General features: G+C 41.7%; 1 protein-coding gene across 1 annotated transcript in view; it reads right to left on the reverse strand.

Moving 5' to 3' along the window:
- Positions 1-292: 292 nt before the first annotated feature.
- Positions 293-16,032, reverse strand: part of ttk (ttk protein kinase) — a 26,107-nt gene continuing 10,367 nt past the window's right edge. The window contains exons 13-25 of the mRNA XM_088999470.1: positions 12,634-12,777; positions 9,792-9,910; positions 9,089-9,219; positions 8,799-8,928; positions 8,471-8,557; positions 7,187-7,344; positions 6,865-7,016; positions 5,620-5,744; positions 5,435-5,509; positions 5,155-5,331; positions 4,699-4,795; positions 633-718; positions 293-560 (exon numbers count right to left, since the gene is read on the reverse strand). Of these exons, the coding sequence (XP_088855596.1) occupies positions 495-560; positions 633-718; positions 4,699-4,795; positions 5,155-5,331; positions 5,435-5,509; positions 5,620-5,744; positions 6,865-7,016; positions 7,187-7,344; positions 8,471-8,557; positions 8,799-8,928; positions 9,089-9,219; positions 9,792-9,910; positions 12,634-12,777 (1,547 nt within the window). The 3' untranslated portion in view covers positions 293-494. The remainder of the gene's footprint in view (positions 561-632; positions 719-4,698; positions 4,796-5,154; positions 5,332-5,434; positions 5,510-5,619; positions 5,745-6,864; positions 7,017-7,186; positions 7,345-8,470; positions 8,558-8,798; positions 8,929-9,088; positions 9,220-9,791; positions 9,911-12,633; positions 12,778-16,032) is intronic.

Raw genomic sequence — 16,032 nt, forward strand, 5'->3', positions numbered from 1 at the left:
CAAAACTGAAAATTGGCTTCATGCCAAAAAGAGTACGACTGATGCAGTGTTTGCTTTAAGAATGCTGATAGAGAAGAACAGAGCAGGTCAGAAGGAATTTCACTGTGTCTTTGTAGATCTGGAGACCAAGAGGAAGATCTAAGAGGAGGTTTATGGATGTTGTCAAAGAGGACATGAAGGTAGCTGGTGTCAGAGATGAGGATGCACAAAACCGGGTTAGATGGAGGACACTGATTTGCTGTGGCGGTCCCTGAAGGGAAAAGCCGAAAGGAAAAGAAGATAATGACAAGGCTAACCTTTGAGTATCCAGTAAGTTTATTTAAACAGAGAACAGCAGCACAAAAATGAAAAGAAGAATGGGAACAATGTTCCTCCAGGAAAAAAAGTATACTGCAGTTCTGTTAAGTCTTTCAAAATGTACATTTCAACATTATCATGTTTAAGATAACAAAAGCAAACATTACATACAAATTTACATTTCTTTCTCTACATTGTTAAGTTCCCTTGGCACACTCTGCCACATCCAGCTTCGTGCCGCTGTTGCACCTTTTGGCCAGATTCTGTTGAGAGAAAAACACCGCATGAGATGATGAAATGGCTGAAGAAAATAAATTTACCAAAGAAATTCTTACATTAACAGTTCGGATGATGCTGTTGGGAGACTGGATGGCTGCGAGGTCTGTGAGTATTTTCTTGAGATCACAGTTGGATGGATGACCTGAAGCAGTTGTAAACGTGTTACATGATGATCCTTAACAAAATGAGCCTTTGGATCAAATTTTGACTTTACTACATTCCAAATTATTAGGCCTGCAAGCTTCCACATTAACAAGGGCCTCTACGTAACTGCCACCCAAAGACTAATGACGCTAGCAAGAAACCTGTCGCAGGCTAAGCGGTCTAAATACAGTACAGTGAGACCTCAACTTACGAACTTAATTGGTTCCCAGACAGAGTGTGTAAGGTGAAAAGTGTGTATCTGAAAAAAAAAATCCCATAGGAAACCATTAAAATGGGAATAATTCGTTCCCGGGTTTCCATAAAATATATTTTTCAACTAAATAAGCCTTAAAAATATACACAACCTACGTTACCCCATGTATAATAAATGTGCTAGTGTATTGTAATGAAAGAAATACACTGCACTGTATAATAAAGTCACTTAATTTACATTTGTGATGGTCATTGATGGCTCTTAATTGACACCTGTTGCTTTCTGACTTGTAAGGTCTTATGAAACTGAGGCATCACATTATCATTCATCATGTTGATGATTCTTATAGCCTTTTCTGAATGGAACTGTTCAATAAAAGCCTGCACATCAACTGTTGAATGGCCTGCTTCTGCTTCTCCTCTTGAAGGCAAATCAAATTCTCTGTGTTGATGAACTCATTATGGTCAGCAACAAGCTCCTCGATGTCATCTGCATTCACTTCGAGTCCCGTAGGTGCTGGCAGAGATTTTATGACAACAAAAGGCGCGAGTCCGATGATTCCACGGACGCGGAATAAAACGCGACAAAAGAAGGCGGGTGGGGCGAATGAAATTGCACACTCGCGTCTAACAATCACCTCGTGCAAAGCAAACTTTTGGAGCACAAGCAAACTTTTGGAGCACAAGACATAGCGATTCATTTTCGTCGTAATCATGTCACTGGTGAGGTCACAGTGACTCGTTGAAATGAAATGAAATTGAAGTGTCGCGAGCGGCAGCCACGCCCGAGCTGTCAACTCGCACGTGACTATTTAGTGTGACTATTGACACGCTGTTCCGGTGTGTGTGAAAACACTAGCTCTGATTGGCTTACCATGACACATGACTCTACCCTTTAGCCAATCACAATCACTTCTATCGCATCTTGTCAGGGAGGGTGCGTTCAAGTGTAGCAACACAAAAACGTTGGCAAGTGTTTGTCACCGCTCATTCAGTTAGACAATGCTTTCCAAACAGCCTAGAGTCATAAGAAGTCGTGCGCTATTCTCGAACCTGAACGCACCCCAAGTCTTGGATGACAAACAAACAGAGCAGAGTAGGCGTGTACGGCTGGTAGTTTCTTCAATTTATTCATAGTAACGCACCACATTTGAACTGAGGCTGAACACGAGCCTGTGGTGTTTATTTTCCGGTCCCACAATAGTAAAAATATCAGCAAAAAGCTCCAAGTAGGCGATCGATGTGTGCATTCAATGAGAAGGGGTATGGAAAGTAGCGCCGGCTGGAGCGCTGTTCGGTCGTGTGCTACCGCCGAAGATCACTTTCCCCAGATCCGAAAGTCGTGTGCTTGATGGACCGGCCGTGGTGGGTGTGTATTATGAAAATAGTGCTTATTATAAGGCTTAATTTTCATAAATTTGACGTTCATATGATGAAAAGTTCGTATTATAAGGCATTTGTAAGTTGAGGTCTCACTGTATGTCCATATCAGAATCTGAAAGCCTTTTATAGTCCCACAATGGGGAAATTTGCAATCTACAGCTGCAAAATTTAAAGATAAAACAAAGTATTGTATGCACAAAAGAAAATGTCAGGAGACTGAAATGAACAAACGCAAAAAAAAGCTTCATAAAAAGAACTGTAAAAGTGCAAAGTATAAAAATATATTCAAGTATAAAAAAATTGTTTGATATATGTAACAGTATTGATGCAACATATGGTGGCTGTGCTACTTAAAATGCATAAGACCAGTTCTTTGCATGTGAAGTTATTAAGAAGCCTGACAGCAGTCGGTAGGAAAGAGTGGCGGTATCTCTCCTTCTTGCAGAGCAGGTTTAACAGGCTGATTGAGCTACCCAGTGCTGTCAAGGTTGGAAGGGGTGGGAGGGGCTGTCCATCATAGCTTTTAGTTTAGCAAGCACCCGTCTGTTGCCAACCTCCTCCAGAGACTCCAGGGAGCAGCCTAGGACAGCACTGGCCTTCTTTACCAGGCGCACAAGTCTTTTTCTGTCCTGGGTGGCGATGCTGGCTGAAGCGACCAGAGTCAAAGAATGTCTTAAGGAGTGACCCTGAACCCCTAAAGACCTGTATGCAGAGTAGCGACTCTGTCCCTTTTTGATCAGAGCATTCGTGTTGGTAGTCCAGTCCAGTTTATTGTTGAGAATAATGGCCAGTCCTTGTAGGAGGTCACCCTTTTGATGTCCGTACCCTGGATGTTTAAGGGTGCAGGTGAAGACTGTTCCCTGCTAAAACCCACGACCAACTACATGGTTTTCCCAGGGTTGATCTGGAGGTAATTCTGCTGGCACCAGTCCACAAAGTCCGTGGTCAGTCCCCTGTACTCCCGATCATCTGCCTCTGTAATGAGGCAGACAATAGCAGTCATCAAAGAACTTCTGAAGGTGGCATGTTGGAGTGTTGTAGCTGAAGTCCAAAGTGTAGAGGGTGAACTAGAATGGAGCCAGGACTGTCCCCTGCGGGGCCCCAGTGCTGCAGAGAACCCTGTCTTTGCCCTCACATAATGTGGCCGGTTTGTGAGGTAATTTGTAATCCATGATGAAAAGTGGTGGTCCACTCTGGCCTGCCACAACTTATCCCTCAGAAGGTTGGGCTGGATGGGGTTGAAGGCACTGGAGAAATCGAATAACGTGATCCTCACAGTGCTCTCTGCATTCTCCAGGTGCAACAGCGCCAAGTGGAGGAGGTAGATGATGCCGTCCTCCACACCGATGCTGGGCTGGTAGGTAAACTGTAGCAGGTCCAGTGATGAGCTCACCAGCGGTCACAGGTGAGCGAGGACGAGTGTCTCCAGCGTCAGCGCCACCGGTCTGTAGTTGCGCCACCGGTCTGTAGCTGTTGAGCTCCTTTAGGTTGGCAATCTTGCACAGTGGGACCAGGCATGACGTTTTCCACAGCTGTGGAACTCTGCCCAGCTTCAGGCTCAGGCTGCACATGTGCTGGACAATGACATATAGCTGGTCGGAGCATGTCCTGAGGAGTCGGGAACCGATGTTGTCCGGCCGGACCTATTTCCTTCCTCACTTTCATCCTCCTCATTTGGTTCCTCACCTGTGCGGTTGTGACAGACCGGCAGGAATCAGGAGGCAGGGTGGTGGTTGGGGGTGTGGCGTCGGTTAAGAGGGCAGTTGTTTGTTACTGGAAGCTGATCATTGGAGGGGGGGTCCATAGTGAGAGTTTTCTCCTCTCTGATCTTTCTCCTCAGTTGGATCTGCACAGCCTTCAGCACCTCTCTGTTCCGCATCATGAAAGCCCTTTTCTTCTCCTTCAAGAGGCCTTTACATGTATGTCGGGAGTAATCCATGGTTTGTTGTTGGAGAAACACCGCAAAGTCCTGGGGTTACGGTATTTCTTTCACAAGTTTGTGTAGTCCGTGATGGTGTCGGTGAGTGAATCAGTGCCCTTCCCATGGAAGAAAATGCGGCCGGAGGCGAATGACTTGCAGATCAATGTCCAGATCAATGTCCCGAGTTTTTCTTTGATCGTGATGAGCCCAGGATTGCACCATTTGTTGTTCACAAACACAGCAATTCCCCCTCCTTTCTTCTCACCGTTCCCTGCATTTCTGTCCGCACGTACGCGTTGGAACCACTCCAACTCAGCGTGTGTCCGGAGTGATATATTTTTTGGCCTAACTTTAGCTGGCTTTAAATCAGGTATGATTTGTTATCCAGAAAGCCAGACTGAAAATCCCACATACTTAATCACAGAGTACATTGTATGTATTTGTGTGATGAATGTATGTACCTTGTTCCGGAGACCTTTGTGGCTCAAGTTGCAGGTATGGATGCTCCAGCAGTTCTAAGATGGATATTCGTTCCCTCGGACTTCGGACCAAGCATCTCTGCCAAACATGAAGCCATATTAGCAGTTTCAAATAAAAATGACACAAGGGTTTGCTGGTACTTCTCAGCCAGTGTTTTTTTCCTGAAGACCACCCTTTTAGTTTTTCTGCAATGCCAAAGTTGAGTACAGTGATCTCTCACTACTTTGCGGTTTACTTATCGCGGTTTCATCTGAGGAAGTTTGCACTGATGCTGTCTGAAACTTTGGAGGCTTCTCATTTCTTTGGTTTAATTTGTATTAAAATAATATGATATGATGTGTTTTTATTATTGGGAACAGGAACACCAAACACAAATATCTGCTGAAAAAAAAAACAACCGATGACCAAGAAAGAGTTTGTAGTTTTCGGGTTCTTACCTTCAACACATCCAGCAAATCCTTCTCCGAGATTTCAGGAAATGTAATTTTATGGCTGGGATTGATGATGGCATGCGTCTTGCTGATTTGATCGGTGATGCTTTGAAATGGACTTTTTCTGTATGTCATACAGTACAGGATGCATCCAAGGGACCACACATCCCCCTTTGGACCTACCTTAGAGAAACAAAATATTAAATTAAATAAATACAAAAGTTAATGATCACTCTCCTGTCATGAGAAAGATATTAGAATGTTAAATAAACAAGGAGAAGAGTACTTTTGAGCGTGCTTTTCCATGCAGGGATGAAGTATCTTTAATTGCCTCTGGGGGCATGTAGTTGAGGGTTCCAGCCTGTGATTGATTTGACATAAAGACACTTACACTTACCCTGACCATGATATATTTCACTTTTATGTCAAATGTTCATTGGCATTTTACTCCTCTAAATGCACAGCTCTTACTTGTGTATCCTTCATAATGCTTGTCACATCAGGTTGGATACGGCTTGCTATGCCAAAGTCAATTAGCTTCAGTGTTGCATTGACAATGACAAAATTTGCTGGCTTCAAGTCACCGTGGACGATGCCTGCATACAAGAGACAAAAGCAGGCATGACAATGGTTTGAAATAAATACAAGTACAGTGGGACCTTGGCTTACGAACTTAATTGGTTCCCAGACAGTGTGTCAGGCGAAAAGTGTGTATCCCAAAACTTAATTTCCCATAGGAAACCATTAAAATGAGAATAATCCGTCCCCATAAAACACAATTTTCTACTTTCTAATTTTCTAAGCCTTAAAACTACACAAAATATGCCTTATTTTATGTATAATAAATGTGCTATAGTATTATGATTAAAGAAATAAACTATAATGTACAATAAAGTCATTTTATTTACCTTTGTGATGGTCGTTAATGGCTTGATGGAATGGAGTGTCCGGTTTCCTCAGCATTAAACACTTGATGAGGAACTTAGGCTTCTTTCACCATCTTGACGAATGATCCCTTGTAGGTGCTTTCTCTGTGATAATTGTATCTATTTCATCAATTGTGATCTATTTAGCTGGGTTAATAGCTTTTTGCATCAAGTGTACAGACGATTTGTGGAGCCTGATTGATGGGATATTTAACATTCCAGTCTACACTCTGCTTTTGAACTATGAGTCAAAATTTCACTGTTTTCTATCCATTCTCTCACCATTGTACTTGTTTTTTTTCTGTTTCGAGCTCGGTCCTCTCCCTTTCGTGTGTGTGTGTGTGTGTTTTCTCACGCTCTCTCTGTCTGCCTGTCTCTTTAATGTTTAATCCCCCCGCCCCCCACACTTACCAATCACGTGGCTATAACAGACGACATTTTGTTTTTTTGGAGAACGGCCTCACTCTCTCTCTGTCTGTCTGTAACCCTGTCCCCTACTGCCGCGTTCTTGACCAATCACGTGGCTTTAACCGACGACTGGGGGCGGGGAATAGAGGACAAAAAAAAGTCTGCTACCATTTCCTTGTTTGGAGAACGGGCTCGTTCACGAACGACACATCACTCATTGAGGCAGCTCCGTGTGTATTCCGAAAAATATTTCGGATGCCAAGGTAAAATTTTTATAAATGTAACGATCGTAAACCGAAAACTTCGTAAGCCGAGGCGTTCGTAAGCCGAGGTCCCACTGTAACTAATTTGAGGCAGGCATTGAGACGGAAATAAAAAGTACCATGTTTGTGAATCGTTTGGACGGCTTCTAGCATGTACTTCCAATAGAGCTTCCTCTCAAGTGGATTGACAGAGGTTCTGCTCTGCAACCAAGTGTTTAGATCCACATTGCCACACTCCATCAATACATACATGTAGTTATTGGTTATTTCACTGCAAAACATAACAAGTAATTACCCGAAAATATACAGGGCAGCCTAAGTAGTGGACATCGTACATGTGACAACAAAATCACACATCATTTTACAGCAATGTGATGAACAGAATAAAAACAAAGGGATTTTTATACAATGGAATTATTTCCGCCCAGTTCATGCACTTACTAGTCAAAGAGCTTTATAATTTGATTGCTGTATTGCTGCAAGTGGTTCAGATGATCAATCTCATTTATGGAATTTTCTACTGTCTGAGCATCTGCATCCTCAAGGTCTATGTATTTCACTGCAAACAATTGTTTTTTTTCATCTAGGACCTGGTACACCTAAAGAAAAAATAAGAAATCAACTTAGAAAATGAGGACCAAATAGCGAGAATTATTACGCATGATTATTATTGTCCATTTTTAAGACATGTATCATGAATGTAAGACAGTTGTGAGGTGTGCTGTCGGTATGACTGAGGAATTTAAGGTGGAGGTGGGACTCCACCAGGGGTCAGCTCTGAGCCCCTTCTTGTTTGCTATGGGGATGGACAGGCTGACAGACGATATAAGACAAGAATCTCCTTTGACCATGATGTTTGCAGATGACATTGTGATCTGCAGCGAGAACAGGGAACAGGTGGCGGAGAAACTAGAGCTGTGGAGATATGCCCTGGAAAGGAGAGGAATGAAGATCAGTCGCAGCAAGACGGAATATATGTGTGTGAATGAGAGGGATCCAAGTGCAAGAGTGATGCTACAGGGAGAAGAGATAAAGAAGGTGGAGGATTTTAAGTACTTGGGGTCAACTGTCCAGAGCAATGGAGAGTGTGGAAAAGAGGTGAAGAAGCGTGTCCAGGCAGGCTGGAGCAGTTGGAGAAAAATGTCAGGTGTGATGTGTGATAGGAGGGTTTCAGCTAGGATGAAAGGAAAAGTGTATAAAACCGTGGTGAGACCAGCCATGATGTTTGGACTGGAGACAGTGCCACTGAAGAAAAGACAGGAAGCAGAGCTGGAGGTAGCAGAGCTGAAGGTGTTGAGGTTTTCTTTGGGAGTGACCAGGTTGGATAGGATCAGGAATGAGTACATTAGAAGGACAACTCATATTAGAGGCTTTGGAGAGAAAGTCAGAGAGGCCAGACTGAGATGGTTTGGACATGTTCAGAGGAGAGAGAGTGACTATATCGAGAGAAGGATGCTGAGTCTTGAACTGCCAGGCAGGAGCCCGAGAGGAAGACCGAAGAGGAGGTTTATGGATGTGGTCAAAGAGGACATGAAGGTAGCTGGTGTGAGAGAAGAGGATGCACAAAACCGGGAGAGATGGAGGACATTGATTCGCTGTGGCGACCCCTGAGGGGAAAAGCCGAAAGGAAAAGAAGATTATTATTGTCCATTTTTATTTTTGTTACTATTATTATCAGGCACAGCACATTTTCACCATAGTGTATATTTCTTCTCTGTCATTTACCTTGCTGGAACCACCACGTCCAATCATTTTAAGGATGAAGAACTGCTTGCCGTTAATGGTAATTGATTCGTTTGATGTGAAAGAAACCTGGTAGTAGGAGAAAATATCTCTTGTTACCATTTCAAATACTTGAAAAATGCAGTTTTACCGTTTGTGTTGTTGGTATATTTAGACTGAATAGTGATACCAAATTTAATTGCCATTTTCCCCCAAATGGTAGGATTACAATTGGTCGTCATGATACTCATATACAGGTCCAGAGACAATTTAAACAAAATACAAAGTTCTCCATCCACGTGACACAAACTGGAAATGGAAGGTTTTGTACCTGTGGAATGTGAAAGCCAGCTGAGTAATTCAGAGGTGGGCATGGCTGCTGAACAGGTTCACCATTGTATGCTGCTTTTCTAGATGAATACAACACTGCTAATTCTTTCTTGACAATGGGAGTAATAAAGCTGGAGGGGAGAGGACAAGTTCAAGTTTGGCAAATCAAATGTAGAGATGAATTCACACAACAATGCTTCACAATTGTCCTCCATAGCTAAAGGTTCTTTGCCTTAAAAGCAGGCACAAAACAATCAGTGGATTCTACCAATTGGCCAGCACAAGTGTTACCTATTTGCACAGCTATTGCTGTAGTTTGGAGTCTGGGGATCAAATTTTGATGGAACCAAGAGAGATGGAGTCGGGATGGAGTTCATTAAACAGGGAACCGGTTTGGAATCGGGTGGTGTTTCATCTTTAACCTGAAAAGGAGAGAAGTGAATGCAAAAAAAAAAAAGAGTTCAATTTGATCGGGAGTTGAATAACAATATGATGTGTGATCAAGGGTTTTCCTAAATATAGAAAGTGGGAGTGACTGCCTCATGTTCCCAAACATCTCAGATCATGAAAAAGGTTTACAACTGACCAGCAGTGCACAAGCTGTCAGGGGATTTCAATGGCTTTTTTTCCTCAATGCAAACGCTGCTTCTCTTGTGACCAAGATTGTCTCACTCATCAGAAAATTACATCTTAAAATGAGTACTGTTTTCTACTTTTGTTACTCACAGAGCGCTCATAAAATATTTGTGCAAGCATGTTAATATTACAAAGATGAGAGGTGATTGCAAGTCTAACAGCACCGATGTTTCCAGGCAGTGACAAAGTCGGAGTTCACATTACTGTTGAGATACTGGAATCTCTGTTCCAAATTAAGAAAGGAAAAACCCTGGTAAATAGTTTATAAAAAACTCACACAGTATTGGCAGACACGGTGGTGTTGTACTGGATTAAAATTACCAATGCATTCTGCAGTATGTGTATAAAGAGATCCAACCTTTGTCAAAACATCCTGAGTTGTAGTCTTCCACTCTTCAATTGATACGCTCTCATTGCTGGCAGATTTGGGATGCTCCACTGTTTGGCTCACAGAAACCCTGTCAGGAAACTGGGGTTCTTGGATGCACCCCACATGTTGACATGATTAGTTTAGTTAGTTTCCAAAACTCAAAAAGAAGAATTTACTCCTAAAAAAAGGTACAGTGGTACCTCGGTTCTCCACCATAATTCGTTCCAGGACCCTGTTCGAAAAGCGATTTTTTTCGAACACCGAAACCACCTCTTTGCTCCTGTCACCTGCGAGTTGACAGCGGGGGTGAGGGGGGGGGGGGGGGGGGCGGCTGCCTCTCCCGGCCGTTCTCCACCTGCTGTCATTCTCTAATCACGGACACGGGGCATTTATACGGTTTGCGACCACCTCGTCAATGCCGGATGATTGACTCAACTCGCCACCGTACCTGGACTCTTCCTTCGATGCGCGAGTGTATCCGGTCCGAGGTATTTTCCCTGCGTCCCGTCAATTTATGTCATCTTACGGGATTGTGTAATTTTTCACCCTCGTGTGCCATTTGCTTTTTGGCGTAGTAAGCGGGTCGGATCACCCCCTGCCTTCTTAGTCGCTGTGTTTTCTTTGATTTGTGAATAAACATCCTGCTTGGGTAGTACGTGTCTGTTTTGGGATCCCAAACATTCCACTACGTTCCGACGAGTCATCTGCCGTCACTCTCGCTCGGAACGTGACAGCTACAGATGACTCGGCTACAGGATGTTCTTTTCTCTTCAAATATCCATACAATGACACTTGCTCTCACGCCCACAGTCACATCACGAGATTTCACAGCCTCCTTATTCTTTAATATCGTACTGATCATAGATTTCCCCATGCTGTATTCCCTCGCCAGATCAGACATTCGCACACCTCCTTCATATTTTGCGATTATTTCTGTCTTAAATGCAATAATTGTACGCACGACTTTTCTTTTGTCACTTTAAGCAGCACTTACTTTCTTTGGAGACATGATTAGGGGCTAAAACTCTTCGTACACCTATATTAAACGCTAGAGCAAAACGCAGCACGTCCGCTAGCGACAACAGTTTGTCACGGAGAGAGCGATACACCCGTACGCCGCTCAGCACCCCACCCTCGCGTACGCAATCACGCGTCGTATTGGCATTCGAACACCGATTGGTGTTCGAACACCGAAGCAAGAATATCTCGAATATTTTGTTAGAAGTCCGATTTGTTTGAACTGTGAGGCGTTCGAGAACCGAGGTACCACTGTATACTGCAAATAGATTTAACTAAATTGTTCGACCTGATGAGACAAAACTATCAGGATTTGTGGTGCCATTCATCGAACAGCTAGTTCGAGAGCGGAGAAAAATAATTGAATAAATCACAGATTCAATCGAAGATGTCGGAGTATATCTCTGCAAAACTATATATATATATATATATATATATATATATATATATATATATATATATATATATATATATATGAAAAATGACAAATAGAAACAAAATAACAAATATGGAAAAAAAAACAGATGGGTGTAGTCTTCCACAATCTTTGCCTCGCTTCAAGCAAGGAAAGTGGGAGGGCGGTGAGACCATGTTTTCAAAACGAACCATTTATTCGTTAAGCAGTTGATTTCAAGTAGTCGTGTAGCTGCTTTCAAAACATGCAGTACTTAACGTTAACCGGAATTGGAATAACACTGTTTAAATGTAATGGTGTTAACTTTTGCTAAAAGAATGATCTACTGTAATTATTTTAAGGCTTTTCGTTAAAATTCTACTACTGTTACGGATATTTGCAATCTACATTAATTATTTAGACATTTTATCGGGGTAGCTATTGCTGTCCTCTCAGCTAGCATTTACCAAGTAACAAATAAATATCAAGTGTTCTAAAGTATACCCGTTATTAGTCTTCATACCAGATACCACAAATGTCGTTTACAGTATAAATTGAACATAATAGAAACACATTATCATTTTGTGAGTAACTAATTACTTTTACAAGGTATTCAAGGAGGTAGTAGTTCAATGACTTTTGAGAAGTAATATTTTGTAACCATAACTACTTTTGAAATGCCCAATATCGAACTTTATAACAGTTAGCAGGTGGTGCTAAAACCTATTACCCGAGAACGACATTTATTTGCGGCAGCCTGCCATGAATACATAATTAAATTTAGGGTTTCCCAAGATGTAAAAGTCAGTAAAAATTCAAATAACTGTATGTTTGTCTCTGAGTATGTACATGTAACAAATCAATGCATGATTAGCTTGGAAATCAGAGACAAGTAAACTGCTCTAATTCATTCTACATTCATTCTAAAAGCAGGATTACACTGCAAGAAAATGTTCTAATACTGTGCCTGGAGTTTCAGACTTCGCAGCCAAAAAAAAAAATCTTCCATATGTAGAATATTGGCCGATCCAATACATGTATATATTATAGCCGATCAGTCAATATTTTTTAATCGTACCAAGAGTAAACATATAATAGACATTATCCTACAGTATGTAATGCATTTATCCATCTCAATAAGTAATTGGATATGAATTAAACAACATACAGTCTGCTACACTTAATGTATCTATTTCTCTTTTAGATCAATAACTGGCGATGGTGGTCATCTACGACTTTAAAAAAACGTATTTACAATGTGAGATTATTGTGAGGGGAAAAAAACCTTGTAGTATGATTTTGGAAAAAGTCAATTGCATCACATTGTATCCAAGTGATGCCAAACTGGATAACAAGATGGTACCCCAACCCTGTGCATGTCAGCGCTGTCCACACTGCAATGTTTGGCTTCGAGAATACCTTTAGATAGCTGTTCCTTCTTGATTGGAACAAGTTGTTTCTCTCCAGCTTTCAGGTTCCGCAGGGCCACCTCCAACAGCTCAGCTGGCTTGGCACTTAAGGATTGGGCTTTCAGCAGTATTGAAGCTGCCTTGTTCACATTTCCTTCATAATGACAGAATAGCATTCTCAATTTGCAGTCAATCCTACTAGTCATGCTTTCACAACTAGAGAAGTCATTGATTTAAACAAAAAATCAACATCTGTTATCCTGTGTTAAAAGTGTCGGTTAGTTTTTAAAATATTGTGTGCGGGAAATATAAAATCAAGTCGTTGGTGGTGTTGTAGTTCATATGCACGACTTGTGTGTGGGCAGCGTGGGATGGGTTCCCCTTCAATGATGGAAAGGATGTAGTTATGAATGATTATTCATCTCTATGTATCCTGCGACTGACTGGAGACCATTTCAGGGTATAGTCTACCTCAGACATAGGCAAACTACGGCCCGCGGGCCACATGCGGCCCGTTAGGCTTTGTAATCCGGCCCGCCGAATTTGTCCAAATTATAGTAAAAACAGTGTCTGAAAGTCATGACAAAAAGTTAGCGGACAACAGGGCAAACAACTCTGAAAAGTTGCCTGCCCGGCCTTAAAGCTGCCTGCCACATTTTTCACAATTTGAAACGTAATAAGACAAGTAATCGCAAAACAAACAAACAAACAAACAAACAAACAAACAAACAAACATTGTAGCAAAGTATAAAGCTTTTCTGTAAAATTAAGGCTGGACCTACCGCAAATGCTACCTCGCTTAATTTACGGTAAATATCCATAGCTGAAGATTTTGCTCCAGTCGTCGTTTGTCGTCATGGTGCACAATGCAATGTTTGCATTCCTTACTACAAGCCACTGAGCGCCTTTCATAACTCTCAAGTACACTTTACAGTCACGGTATAATGTAAGTTTACGTTTCGTAGCGTCACAAATTTTGTTAGCTTCTTTTGAATCTTTCTTCTGGGCTGAGGTTCTGTGCATCTATTTTGGAAAATGATATGCAAATGCAAGACCTTATAATGCTTGGGAAAGTCCGAAGCACAAAGCAGGCTTCTGATTGGCTGCCGTGCCGTGTATGCAAATTTCAAATTTTTAAATTTTAAGTAGCCTATGTGTCTGTGTGCTTGGCAATGATACACGTGTACTGTGTGTGCGTGAAGGCGAGGGCGTTCGTGGCGAGTTTGTAGAGCGTAATAATATGTTTTGAATGTTGAAAGTGATTCCATTTTTCAATAAATTTTGATTTCTTTAACTTTGCACCTTCGATTGAAACTTATTAAAAACAGACACAATCTTCATAAATCACAGTGCGTATGTTATTTTAATCTATTTATATTTCCTCCTCCCAGTATTTGCGAAATAGTATGTATATGCCATATCTTGCATATTCTTTGAGACAAATTTATAAACTGATAAGGGATATTTTTCACATTTGAAAGACAGTTAATAAATTGGGTTGTAGTGTTCTTACTGTGCTATGAGGTTTGCACACACTACATTTAATGCTTGAGGTTTAGTATATCCGGCCCAAACACGCCCTCCAAATGCTCCTGGCCCGGCCCCTCTGTCAAATTTTAGAACCCATTGTGGCCCGCGAGTCAAAAAGTTTACCCACCAATGGTCTACCATCTGCCTGAAGTCAGCTGGGGTAGGTCCCAACTTCGCTCTCTCACTTACTCGCCCTCGACCAACCGCTCACTTTCTCACTCACTCTCACGCCGCTTTTCTCTCTCTCCCACCCTCTCCATCTCCCTACTCCTCCCCTCAACCACAATTTCTGATGAAAAACAGGTTTTGGCAAATCAATTAAAACGCTTTTAAACAAACATTTAAAATGTATCTTTTAAAACTCTTCTTTGAGTGCTTGAAATGTGCCGAATTTTCCTTTGTATAAGGCACACCAAAAAGCCTTAATTTTCTTCAAAAGATGACCCTGCGCCTTATACCCAGGTGCGTCTTATATCCCACTCCATTTCCCCCTGTAGAAGAAGTTTTGCATAACCCCAGCCTTTACTGGTGCACATTATATATAGCATTATATTTGGAAAACTTTTTGAAATATTGAAGGTGTGATTTATAGTCCGGTGCAGTGCGCATTACAGTAAAGTCTCGTTATATCGATATCGGTTATATTGATAATACTGCTTATTACGATACTATTTTCATTTCCCGGTGAATTTCTAGTCTTTTTATGTATAATTAGTTCCGTTTAGTATGATAAATGGTTATTACGATAATCCGGTTACTACAGTGCCCTTTTTCATCACCCGACGGCCATTTTGCTGTTTAGAATGATACAAAAGCAGCTTAAGGTGAATCGATATTTGCTTAGGGGTTTCTATACAGTACCACCATAATCGAAATCTGTATAGGTCGCACACATCGATCGCCTGTTCGGAGCTTTTTGCTGATAATTTTACTATGATGCGACGGAAAAAAAAGCACTACAGGCTCGTGTTCAGCCCAAGAAGACACAAAATAAAATCACCGTCGCTGAGAAGAAGGAGATAATTGAAAAACACGAACGAGGTGTGCGTTTGTGTTATTTAGTGGCCGAGCACGGCTATGCTAAGTCAACCATTGCTACCATTCTCCGTAACAGAAAAGCCATAAAAGGTGCGTCTGTTGCAAAAGGGGTTTCCGTGCTCTCAAAGCGACGTTCTCGGGCAATCGAAGAAGTTGAAAAACTTCTGTTAATTTGGATTAATGAAAAGCAGCTATCCGGCGACAGCGTGAGTAAAGCTATTTTATGCGAGAAAGCACGGATAATTCACGCCGATATCGCCATGCGCCAACCTGGAAGTTTGGCGCTTATTGAGGATTTTAAAGCCAGTAACGGATCTGAGGAGGAGATGGCTGCAGCATCAAGTGAACTCATAAAGGCAATGTTGGCAAAGTGGAATGATGTGCAGGCTTATACCGAACAGTTCCATTCAGAAAAGACTGTGGCTATTACAATCATCAACATGATGAACAATAATGTGATGCCTCAGCTTCGTAAGACCTTACAAGTCAGAAAGCAACAGGTGTCAATTAAGAGGTTTTTAATCAGCAAAAATGATGAGGAGTTTCCAAAGAAAAAAGAAGAGAAGCCACACCACAGGTTAAGTTACCAACAGTCCTTATGGAAGGTGACTCTTCTTCCATAAGCCATCAACGACCACCAAAAAGGTAAATACAACTTTATTTTACAGCACAGTTTATTTCTTTAATTACAGTCCTCATGTAATGTGCCTCTTTCCAAACAGCAATTCCCTTTGACGTCCAACGCCATTCCATCAAGCCGTCAATAACCTTCACAAATGTAAATAAAGTGACTTTATGATACAATGCAGTGTATTTCTTTCATTACAATACACTAGCACAT

The sequence above is a fragment of the Hippocampus bargibanti genome, linkage group LG06, assembly GCF_051943395.1.
Source record: "Hippocampus bargibanti isolate YZ-2025 linkage group LG06, ASM5194339v1, whole genome shotgun sequence".
Taxonomy (NCBI): Eukaryota; Metazoa; Chordata; class Actinopteri; order Syngnathiformes; family Syngnathidae; genus Hippocampus; species Hippocampus bargibanti.